The sequence below is a fragment of the Psammomys obesus genome, unplaced genomic scaffold, assembly GCF_907164565.1.
Source record: "Psammomys obesus unplaced genomic scaffold, mPsaObe1.curated_primary_1811, whole genome shotgun sequence".
In the NCBI taxonomy this organism is placed as follows: Eukaryota; Metazoa; Chordata; class Mammalia; order Rodentia; family Muridae; genus Psammomys; species Psammomys obesus.
The window spans coordinates 14,459,435-14,471,635 of record NW_026592666.1 but is presented as its reverse complement, the minus strand read 5'-3'; the positions used below and the strand labels follow the sequence as shown (position 1 = coordinate 14,471,635).

The following is a 12,201-nucleotide window of genomic DNA, read 5'->3' as shown; positions in this document are numbered from 1 at the left end:
TTCATGTGCTCCAGAAGTTCATTGATGGGGTAGATGTTGGGGTGTGCCAACCCAGACTCTGGAGCTGGGACTGGGTGGCAGCTGAGCTGGCCAGCCCTCCATCTCTCCTGCACCCACACCGCCAGGGAGAGCTCTCCAGCGCTGCCCAGTTAGCTCACCCAGTGCTGCAGCTGGCAAGGGGCAGAGCCAGCTCTTCTGCTGTCATGCCCTCAGGGCCAGCTCACATGTGCCCATGCCCACAGCTCTATTATGCTGCCCAGGCAAGGTGCAGAGCCCTTTCTCCCAAGGTGCTACAGCTGGTGATGGGAAGAACCAGCTCTCTCTCTCTCTCTCATGACCCCAGGGTCTCTCTCATGACCCCAGGGCTGTAGGTGGCAAGGGGCAAGGGGATGGGGAAGGGTATCTCTCCCTCACCCACGCATGGCAGACAAGTTGTGATGGGCCATCTCTCCCACACTCACGCCCTTAGGGCCGGCTCACCTGTGCCCCTGCAGAGTTTAGATTTTTACAGTACTCCTGTATGAGACATCTTGGGGCTAGGACTTGAATCAAGGACAGAACTCATATATCTCATGTATTCATCTGTTTATTGAAATTTATTTAGTCTGTGTATGTGGTGGAGGTGCTGCCATGGTACACATGGAGAGGTCAGAGGGATTAGTCCTCTCCATGTGGATTCCAGGGATTGAACTGAGATTTCAGACTTTGAGGCTAAGTACCCTTACCTACTGGGCCATCTCTCTAGCTCTTGTGTATATCTTATATGCATAAAATGAAGGTTGTTACATTCTAGCATGACTATGGTTTGTCTGTGAAACTTCACATGTGCTTAGGTGTGAAAGTTTCCATGTGTGGTATCATGTAGGGGCTCCAAAGGTTTAAGATTTTGGCACATGCAGACCAGGAATCAACCTGGATATTTTCTTATTCTTATTGGGAAGCGGCAGAGAGAAAGTAAGCATCATGCCCAAAGCTGCATTGGAGCCTGGTGCTCTGACTGTGCCAATTCTTTGCCACCATCTCCGTGTAGGTTTAGTCACATCGGTAGGGTCATTAGTGATAGTCTGGAGGCCACACTAGGAGAGGGCACCAGTGTCTCCCTGCTTGTGGTGACCAACATCCCTTCTTTCCAGTGACTCCTGTTCATCCGGTATGGTGGTTTCCTTGCGCTGCATAGGTGAGTACTTCCCAAGGGTGCTTTTCCCTGCTTCTGAGTAGGATCCAGTTTGTGGCTTTGGGAAAGTGTCCCTGGGTCTTGGGACATGGTGAGGGAAGGCACCCAGGAGCCATCAGGGATGTGCCTAGGGGCCTCTTGCTCACACTAGGATCTCTGTTTTGGAATTTTGCTGCTCTGTAGTGTATACTGAGGGCAGGTGATGGCTGAACATTGACAGGCCTTGTTTTTAGGTGCCACCATGAGTGGGGGACCTTAGTGGCTCCTTCTCCATGAAGCAGAGAGATAGTTGGCAAGCTGTGTATGAGCCTGAAGCTTTTGCAGCAGTAACCTGGCCTAGGCCAAAGCTAGAACAGTATTGTGTAGTCTTCTACTGGGGTACACAGCTTCCTGAGGAGAGCTACCACCAGGCATCATGCCTTCTACCTTCACTCAGGAGTTTGGATGATGGCTAAATGGGCTCTCTCTCTCTGTCTCTCCCCCCTCTCTCTCTCTCCTCTGTGTGTGCGCACGTGCATGTGTGTGAACTACTCATGGGCCCACACACTAGGTAAGTATAGATGGCCAACCCAAACTTGGGACTTGAAGCCCAGCTTTTCGCAAAGGAGCTCTGAGTCTGCTCAAGGTCCCCAGTGGCTATTGCGCAGCCAGGAGAGCATAACTGTCAGCCCTTTGCCCACATGTGCCTCATGGGTTCTTAGTCACTTGAAGCGGTGCAGGAGATGCTTACAGGATGCTTCCAGAGTCCTGTGCTGAGATGTACCTGCTCAGCTAGTACCCTACACCAGTCTCTAGCCTGGGGACCTCAGCATATCAGGAAGTCTCCAACATCTACTTCTCATATTTCCTTGATGTCTCTCAACAGAGAACTTGCCCCACACCTGTGAAGTTTCTAGAACCCCACCCCCACCTTCGGGCCAGGCTCACCCTGGAGTAGGTCTCCCTCTGTGTGAAACAACTGGTCAGCAAAGAACATCTGTTTCTTATTTGGGGGGGGGGAGCTCAACCTTCATTCACCCCAATTGCTGCCACCTCCTTGCTCAGGCCCCACCTCCTCACTTACCTCACACATGACCTCACCTCCTCTCATCTCACCTTTTTACCACCACTGAAGTCCTCACTGTCCTCTTCACCCACTCTCAGCTTCATCTACCTCTCTCTTCTTTGCTCAGAAGTCTGGGGATGGGAGGCTGAGTATATCAATCTCTTTGAGAAACCTGTTACCCGGGACCTTCCCAATCCTGCCAGAGATCTGATGAGCTCAGGTTGCAGTAAGAATTAGCCTGTGGTCGAGCCAGGGAAGGAGTGGCCCTTGGGAACCTAGGAGAGCATCTAGCCGCCACTTGCTTATTCAGAATCCCAATAATAGGGAAAGAGAAGCAGCAAGCATCACCTTCCAATGCCCCACTACTTGGTGAGGCCAGAGAAAGACTGCTGAGCAGAGCACATATGGTTGGCTTTGTGCTAGTCCTGGTGTTTTCTGCTCTGTTGGCTGTAACCCGACATGTGCTTGTCACCCTCAGATTGTGGGATTCGCTCAGTGAGACGTCAGAGCAGGATTGTGGGTGGATCCATTGCATCACCTGGAGACTGGCCCTGGCAGGTCAGCCTGCACGTTGAAGGAGTCCATGTCTGCGGAGGCTCCATCATCACCCCTGAGTGGATTGTGACAGCTGCCCACTGTGTGGAAGAGTATGTCCTCCTATGAGGTCTGGGATAATAAGGTGGAGTCATAAGGCCCAGACTCTGGGTTTGCAGTATGGCTCCACCACCGTGTAACCCATGCCAAGCTGTGTGGAAGCGCCTATGCCCAATGTGTAATGGGGTGACTGCTGCTGGGTGGGGGACGTATGCCCTGCAGGTGCACAGCCTCACCCGATATCAGACAAATGTGCCCATGGTCTTTCCTGCTTGCTGCTGCATCCCAGCCTGGCATAGGGATGATTATCAACAGCACTGTGACTGGATGTGCTCCAGCTGCTGTCTTCTTACTCTGTCTACAAGTTCTGACAGACTGCTCTATCAGTCTTATTTCTCCTGGATGCTTATCTCAGGGCATAGCCCACTTTGACAACCTCACACTGCCCTAGTAGGTTCTCTGTATAGACACCCTCAGTTTTGGTATTGCTCTTACAGATGGGCAAGAAGGGTGAGGACAGCCATACTGTGTAGTATCAGCTCTTTTGGAAAACACTGTTCCCATTCTGATTTTCCTTCTCCCTTCCTTCCTCCCTCATTTCCTCCCTTTCTCCTTCCCTCCCTCCCTTATGCTTCCCCCTCCCTCCTGCCATTCCTCCTTCCCCCTTCCATCACTCCCTCTCTTCTTTTCTTCTATCCATCCGTCTCCCTCTCTCTCTTCCACCTCTTTCCTTTCTTCCCTTCCTTCGCAAAGGTTCTGTTCTGTGGCTCAGCTGACCTCAGCTCCGGAGTACAGGGGTGTACCACATTTCCATATCACACCTTCTTTATTAGCCAGATTTGGGGCACTTGTTGTCTTAAGTGAGGCTCAGCCTGGCTCAGCTCCTGGCCCAGCCATTCTCTGGCTGTGTGGCCTTGGACAGGTGACTCAGTGTCTCTCAGCCTGGTGCACCACATAGGAGTGCCCCCCTCCTCCTCCTTCTCCTCCCCCTCCTTCCAGCACTGCTAGGAAGTTAGGGAAGCCATCTTACCTGGGAGTGTTCTTTCCTTCCTCTTATATCCCAGATTCTGAGATCCCTCTGGTAGCTGAAATTTTCCTAAAATCCCAAAGAAAACCCCAGATGAAAGAAGAACAGGACTGGTATTAGACTCCAAGTTCACTGGTGCACAGTTATTAAGCCCTCACTGTGTCTCGGTAAATGCTCTGGCATGTTAAGATTACTGAGACCCAGTCTTGTCAGAAATATGATTTTAAGTCTCACAGAAGGGTGCCAGCCCTACTTGTGGGCTGGTACAGAAGACAGGAGAAGGAACAGAGCCTTCAGGGAGCTAATGAGCATCAGGGGGCTGTGGGAAGGTGGGAGGGAAGCCTCCTGCGCAGTCTCAGTCTGTGGCTTGGGGTGGTCATGTTACCCTCCGCCCCAGATTCAGCACAAGTGTCTGAAAGATTGAAGGGACCACCTCTTAGCGGTGGTCCCGGTTTCCAGGTGCTGTCCCTCTGTCTTTCAGACCCCTCAGCAGCCCAAGGTACTGGACAGCATTCGTGGGAATTTTAAGACAGACTCTCATGTTCTATGGAAGTAGACACCAGGTAGAAAAAGTGATTTCCCATCCAGATTACGACTCTAAGACCAAGAATAATGACATCGCTCTCTTGAAGCTGCAGACGCCTCTGGCGTTTAATGGTATGTGAGCCCCAGCCCACTAGAGGGCAGTAGCACTTCCTAGTTGCGCTTGTCGGAGTTGGCTTCAAAGATTGGCTTAGTGTTCCTGTGGGGTGAGGCCATCTGGTTGATAATTTGTAAAGATGACTGCTTTTGACAATGTTTAAGTTATTTTTAAACTTTCATGTGTATGGGTGTTTTGCTCACAAGTATGTCTGTGCACTACTTGTGCGACTGGTGGCCACAGGAGTCAGAAGAAGGTGCCACATTGCCTGGCACAGTTGTAAGCCACCATGTGAGTGCTAGACTCAAACATGGGTCCTCTGGAAGAGCAGCCAGTGCTCCTAACCACTAAGCCATCCCTCCCAAGACAACTGTTTTTCTTTTCAACAAATATGTTCTAAAAGCAAGATACTTTAAAATTAAAATGTAGACTCATAGCTTTTTAAAATGTGTTTCCTCCAATATTTTATAAGGATATAGGAATCACTCAAATGGTAATAGTATATTTTAAAAAGAACGTTAATAAATTCTTCCATTAAAGAATAGTCTGTTTTCAAACTATTTTCTTTTTTAAAAATATACTTTAGAATTCATTTTTTTGAGATTTTGATAATGTATACAATGCATTTTGATTTTGGGGAGAGAGAGAATGGGCTCTGTAGCTTGGGTTGGTCATTCTATGTAGCCATGTACGATCTCGAGTTTCTGATCCTCCTGCTTCCACCTCATGAGCTCTGGGATTATAGGCATGTGCCACCATGCCTATAATGTCTGGTTTTTTGAGAGATAGAATCCAGGCCTTTGTGTATGTAAGTCCCTTCCTTAGCTTCTGATTACCCTCTTCCTAATCCATGCAATAACACAGAATATTCTAGAATCTACAAGTGATAACAGATTTCCTCTCTCCTGAACTGCTTATATTCAAGCTGGGGAGCAACTCACACACAAAATGGCAGCTCTTTGAGATGGTGTGGCTTTGGGACAAGCTGAAGCTGTCAGCTTCAGTGATCACAAGTCCTCTCTATTCTCTGTCACCTGGAGGCCTGTGTGCTGTGCTGTAATGCTTAATTTCAGATATGAGTAGCAAATGAGGATCTGCCTTACTTATCAAGAAGTAGGCCTTCCAGGGTGTGAAGGAGAGGTCCAGGTCTAGCTGTCTGGGCAGGGGAATTGCATGGGACAACCAGGAGAGACTCTCACAGAGGCCCTCTAGGCCTGGATAACTCACCCTTTGCTATTTAAACAGATGTGGTGAAGCCAGTGTGTCTGCCAAACCCAGGAATGATGTTGGACCTAGCCCAGGAGTGCTGGATTTCAGGGTGGGGGGCGACCTATGAAAAAGGTGAGGCTTCGGGGTGCACAGGATGGGGCATTGATTCCACAGTAGGACCTCTTCATTTGGATCCCAATTCAGTTTTTCAGTGACTTTCGACAATGTACCTAAGCTATGTACCTTGCTTTTCTCATTTGAGTAACAGAAAACATCAAATTAGCCCTACCTAGCACATAGAAAGAGGGCTTGGTATTGTGGTGGACTAAGAGAATATACTAGTTATCTCATTCCTGTGACAAAATTCTTGACACAAGTAACTCAAGGGAAGAAATACTGAGTATTCACAGTTTGAAGGTGGAGTCCATCAGTGTGGGAAGGGCATGGCATCAGGAGCAGAAGATGGCTGGTCACGCATACATAGTGAAGGTGCAGAGAGGTGAATGCTGAGACTCAAGCTCACTCAGCCTGAGACCCACCCGTGGAATGGTGCCACACTTCCTTAGAGCATTCTCCCTCCTCAGTTTGCCCACTCTAGCTGTTCCCTCAGAGTCATGCTCAGAGGTTTGTCTCCTAGAAGATTCTAGATCCTGTCAGTCAGTGTTAACCTTTACAGGGAGGGAGGAGGGAGAGGGTGTGTGATCATCTCCATGGAGTGCTGGCTTCTTGAGGAAGATGCCCAAAGAGCTGCTGGCTGATGCCTCTGTTGTTAGGAAAGACCTCGGACGTGCTGAATGCTGCCATGGTACCCTTGATCGAACCCTCCAAATGTAATAGTAAATACGTATACAACAATCTTATCACACCAGCCATGATCTGTGCCGGCTTCCTGCAGGGCTCTGTCGACTCTTGTCAGGTAATTGTGAATTTTTATTCAACCTTTGAGTGCTGGGATCAGAGATATCTCCCAGGGACAGAGGGCCAGCTGGGAACAGCTGTGGGGAGGGGTGGCCCCTCTGGCAGAAGCCAGTGCTGCACACACTATGTTCTCCAGAGAAGTGTTTATTTGGCAAGTGTTGGTGTAGTTGAGGTGTGTTCTGCCAAGCATTTGCTAACAGCTAGCTGGCATGGGCCAGTGTCATCTTTTGGATTATGTCTCTGTGACCATTGACTTCTGCTGGGGAGACAGACCTATACCCCCTCTCATGTCCAGAGACTCTGTGTCCTTTCTGCATAGTTCATGGTGGCCAGTGTATTTTGGTGTGTTTTTCTTCTCAGTAACTTGCTGTGTTCCCCAGGGAGACAGTGGAGGGCCGCTGGTTACTTTGAAGAATGGCATCTGGTGGCTGATTGGTGACACAAGCTGGGGCTCAGGATGTGCCAAGGCATACAGACCTGGAGTATACGGGAATGTGACAGTATTTACAGACTGGATCTATCAACAAATGAGGGTAACTTCCTCAACTCCTGGGCTGTCCATTTCCTTGAATTCAAGTCACAGCTCTGGGAGTGGTGCATCCTGGCAGGAAGCAGACACTTCCATGGCCTGAGCTGCTCCTGGAGCACCTTTCACCCCTCTGTTCCAGATGCCCCCATCCCTTGGAATTTCCAACCCCTCTGTATGCTCTCCTGAGCCTATGGTGCCTGCATACATGTGGGGAGGGGTACTCATTGGCCTTCCTTCTAGTGCTGATGGCAGAGCTGAACTCAGAGAACAATCTTGGCTCCACATTTTAGCGCGGGGTCAGCAGAGCCAGGCACCCAACCAGCCTTTACTCACTTGCATACTTAGGTGAGGAAGAGTCAGAATGGCAGTCTTCCTCAAACAGGTTTCTTGAGGGGCATTGTGTTCATGTTCAGAGGGGGAGAGACCCAGCCCGGGTCCAGGGGAGGTTGCGTAGCAAGAACAAGCCCAGGAGTTCCTGTGGTCCTACTCTCCTAGTTCAGCAAAACAATCTTTTGGAGCTCCAGCCTCTTCCATCTCAGTGATGGGAAAGATGGTCTGCTTAGAAATGGACTCGTTAGGAGGGGTTCCTAGAGAAAGAGTATGTCCCCTCTTGAAGGGAAGTCCTCTCCTGGCAGAGGAAGAGTTGAGAACACATAGCCAGACTATGCTGAGGGGTACAAAGAAGAGGCTGGAGGGAGTGGCAGAATGGAGGGGTCTGAGCAATTAAGCCTGAAGGCTGCTCAGCATGAACTTGAGGAAGGAGAGTGCTGAATGGGTTGGGGATACCACAGGTAAGAATGGAGCACCTCATGAGGGACATCTTGAGGTAGGTCGTGGTCTGAGCCAATCGAGGCTTCTGGACAGAGGCCCATGTGCTTCTGCACCTGTGGCCTGAGCTCAGCTGCAGAAGTCTGTAAGGCCAGTGCTCAGACTCTGGATCTCTCACACTGTCAGGGGGAAATACAGCTTCGTCTGTCTTAGGTGAGTAACCTCCTCTCTTCTTCCTGTTTGCACAGGCGAACAGCTAATCCACGTGGCCTTTGTCCCTGACTGCCTTCGTCTTCGACATCCTTCTGCAAGAAAACCAAGGGGCTGATTTTTAACTCCCTGAACAATGTACCTTTTGAGATGATTCAAAGGGCCTTTCACTTTTATTAAACAGTGACTCTCTGTGCTCGCTGATCCTGTGCGGGCTTCAGCGCCCCACCCCCAGGCCACTTCTGCAGCTCCCATCAGTCTGGATACCAATGGCTTTGGGCACACAGGGCCAAGTGCAGAAGAGAGTGGCACTCTCGTAGGATTCCTTTTTGGCTCATGCTCAGGCCTCTTTTGGATGAGTAAGGACTGTGACCTCTGAGTAGCCTGATGGCCTGAGAAAGAGTAGGGAGGCCAGGGGCCCAGGGACAGACACCCTGAGAGAGAGCTACCTCTCCCTAGCCTGTGGCCCAGATCTCCTGTGCAGTTTGGGCTGGTCATGCTATGATGATTTCATTAACAGCCTGGGTGAACATGGCTAGGAGTAAAGGGCTTGCTCTCCTGCATGTTTTCATGACACCCTCTTCCAAGGGTGACAGAGCCTTTGCCAGGCTGAGGGCCTAAGCGGAACCCTCAGAGCAAGAAGCTAATGATGGCATGTTCTTGGCTACCTGTCTCTTGGGTGAGCTCTACACAGTGTGGTTAATTCTGTGTTTTGGCTCCCCACTACTGTTTCTCTCAGCCTCTCAGAGCCTGAAACTTACTTCTTAGCCTTAGCAACAGGAAAAGCCTGGTACCTGATGGAGCCTGCATTTTTTTGGTTAGACATCTAGAGGCTGAGTCCGTCAGAATCAGGGGCACTGATTCCAGTCACCTTGCTTCTGGGTCATGTTTCTTCTCTTACTACCTCACTGAACCTGGAGCCCTAGCCTGGATGAATGTCTGGAATTCAGAGCTCACCTTCATTTGGACTGTGTGATTGTGCCTCAGACATTAGACCTCCTCCAGATGGTTAGGTTGCTCTGTCAACTGGGGATGAGGCTACAATTTCCCAGCTTGGGGCAAAGATGAAAAAGAAGAGGTCATTGTTCTCTGTCCTCTTCTAGCCCTGGGTATACCATGCCAGAATTACCAAATATGAAGAATGAATGTCTTACCTATGGTGATGCTCTGCCTCCTTCCCTCTGTCTGGTTCTCCAGAAGGCAGTGGATGGGTCATGGCTGAGACTCTATCTTTACTGGGGAGGGTCTCCTACTCAGGGAGGGGTTGCCATTCCATTTGTGGAAAATTCCCTCATGCTTCCTCTGGGAGCAGCACCCTAGGGACCTTCTCAGATGCAATGCTGTATGGTACCTACTTTCAGAGTAAATGTGCAAGCACCTTGAGGTGTGAGAATATGTCCTCTCCTCAGCTCTCCTGTCTGTGCTATTGTTTGTTTTTTTTCCTGCTTTGTGTCTGAACTGTGAGATTCCACTGTGAAATATATGAATAAAGTATATAATTTTTTTCTTTATTCATTTGCTCTGTAGTTGTGCCCGAGGGGCAGGGCCAAGCTACAGTTCCTAGTTTGGGAAGGGTGGTAGTGTTGCTGCTGGGTTGGAGAGAGATGGTATCTGAGCTCTAGCCTAGCACTATAGAGGAATTGTAATCCATGAACATGGCTGCTCTGGCAAGGGATCACATCCAGAGGCCTAGGTCTGTGTGATCTGGTTGGAATGCAGGCATGCCACACACATTTAATCTCTCTGGCTGGAATACAGACACAATCTTAGTACAAATCTTTAAGAAAGTAGAAGAAAACAACCATGCTTGAAAGTTACCTCTAATTGGGGGACAAACAAAGTGATGAATCAGAGAAGAATTTGACAGAATGGGTCAGAGATAGGATATGCCCAACTCTCACAAGAACAGCACAGGAAAGAGAAGCTCTTTAAGAGCAGCGCAGGGAAAGTCAGTTGGGAGTCAGCGCAGGGGGTGCAGTGCAGTTGGGTTCTTTCCTGATTCAACCTGGCTTCTCTCAGCCCCTTAATGCATTGTTCTGCTTGTCCTCTGCCTTCTTCTTTCTCTCTTTCTTTCTCTCTCTCTCTCTCTTCTCTCTTTCTCTTTTTCCCTCTTTCTTTCTCTCTCTCTCTTTTGACAAGGTTTTTCTGTGTATCCCAGGCTGCACTGGACTTGTTTTGTAGACCAGTCTGGCCTTGAACTCACAGCGATCCACCTGCCTCTGCCTCCCTAAATGATGGAACTTAAGGTGTGCACTACCACTAACAGGCTGGCAGTTTGTTCTAATCTGGCTCCTTATTCTCTGGCTTCAGCTGCCTCTGCTGACCTGAACACAGCCCCCAAAGTCAAACTCCAAGCATCACTATCACCACCACTTCACCCTCATTCCTTGCTCACAGCCCCTTGGCCTTGGAAAGGGGCAGATCAGGCACCTGGTAAAGATTATTTATGTCAGCTGTCATGTGGAGGTGCTTAGCTCCAGGTTCCCACATCCTCAGGCAACCCTGGCCTACACTGAATTCAGCATCTGCATCCTGTGGCTTCTTCCCAAAGTTGCAGATGGTTCATGTTGACAATGTTCACTCCTCTTCCCTGCAGATGGAACTATGGACAGGAGAAGGGTGGATGTGATCTACAAAACAGCTAAAAGTCACTCTGCTTGGGTTCTTAGCAGTCGTGTGTTTCTGCTGTGATACCATTCTCTCTTGTCTTACCTTCTGTATTCCAGGATAGCCTCAGACTACATAGGTAGGTCAGGAGGTAGATAATTAGATATAGATAGATAGATAGATAGATAGATAGATATGTAGATATGTAGATATGTGGATAGAGGACCTTGTCCTTTCTCCTATATCCAGAGTGCTAGAATCACAGTCATGTATCACCACACCTGGTTTTATGTGGTACTGGGGGTGGAACCCAGAGCTTCCTGGGTGTTAGTAAGCACTCTACCAATGGAGTGAGTGCCATCTCTGTCCCTAATCACTATATTTAATATACCCTGTAGATCCCTCATCACTGAAGCCACATCCATCAGCCTCATAGCTCAGCCTGAACGAACCTTCCCTAACATGTTCCCATTAGCTGCTTCTTCCTTCCTGGATTGAGGGTCCAGGAGAAGATAAACTACAAGTTCTAGCACCATGTCAGGCAGGTGGTACACAACAAGTGACAATAGCTTGGGCATGATTGTCATCCTGGAGGCACTGATGAGCTTTGGCCTGAGCCTAGCCTCTCCCGCTGCTAGAATCTTGTAGAGAGATCCCATGGGCCTCACTCTGGGTTCTGATCATGGAGATAGAGTCCAGACACTTGTTCTTTATGGCCCATAAGGAACATCCTGCTGGCCCTCTGGGAGAACCACACCCAGCAGGCTACCTCCCCATAAGCTTCCTTCTTTATAGTACAGACTCTCACCTGGTCCCCTCACCCTCTCTCTATATCCAGGAAACCAGTACAGCCTGGCAAGGTCCACCTGATATTTGGATGCCTCTATTTCTGGTCCATCAGAAACTAATGCCCCTCTATATTACCCCTCTGGGCTTGGGCATGGAAAACTCCTCAGGTACCAGGCTCTCAGGAGACAGAGGTCACGTCTGTTGGCTTGAGTGAGAGTTTACACATCCTGCCCACCTTAATCTCCCAGAATCCTCTGTTGATGAGAGAGGCTCAGGTACTTCAAGCTCCAGTTCATAGTCAGTCTCTGGGAGCTCCAATGACCATGAGAATGGCAAGCAGTCAACCAGCACTAGGAAGGACTATTGTTGTCACCAAGCCCAGGCTAGGGAATTATACATAGGCAGTGGCCATTGTCTACCTAGCATCCTTCTTGTATGCAAAGGCTTCTTTTTATAGACATCCAGAAAAACTGACGACCTCAAGAACTGCCTGCTTCGGGGTGAGGATTGGGGGTGGAGGGGGATGGAAGGATGCAGAGGGGGTGCCTTGAGGCCAGCTGCATAGCCACAGCTCCCAGGTGGGAGCTGGGCAGAGTTAACTAGCCACCCTGTGCCCTCCCAAACAGGACCTACTCTGTGTATCTTCTAACCTTCAAAACTACCACCACTAATTCCTCCAATTCAACATGAG

The 12,201-nt window shown here is 49.4% G+C and overlaps 1 protein-coding gene across 3 annotated transcripts in view; it reads left to right on the top strand.

Annotated features, from left to right (window-relative positions):
• The window catches only part of Tmprss2 (transmembrane serine protease 2), a 37,931-nt gene extending 28,947 nt beyond the window's left edge, over positions 1 to 8,984 (top strand). For 2 of the 3 annotated variants that reach the window (XM_055614969.1, XM_055614970.1), the window contains exons 8-14: positions 1,134 to 1,177; positions 2,698 to 2,866; positions 4,322 to 4,497; positions 5,726 to 5,821; positions 6,463 to 6,605; positions 6,988 to 7,140; positions 8,153 to 8,984. In XM_055614969.1, the coding sequence (XP_055470944.1) occupies positions 1,134 to 1,177; positions 2,698 to 2,866; positions 4,322 to 4,497; positions 5,726 to 5,821; positions 6,463 to 6,605; positions 6,988 to 7,140; positions 8,153 to 8,164 (793 nt within the window). In that variant the 3' untranslated portion in view covers positions 8,165 to 8,984. The remainder of the gene's footprint in view (positions 1 to 1,133; positions 1,178 to 2,697; positions 2,867 to 4,321; positions 4,498 to 5,725; positions 5,822 to 6,462; positions 6,606 to 6,987; positions 7,141 to 8,152) is intronic. The other variant, XM_055614971.1, reaches the window with a different exon arrangement.
• The last annotated feature ends 3,217 nt before the right edge of the window (positions 8,985 to 12,201 follow it).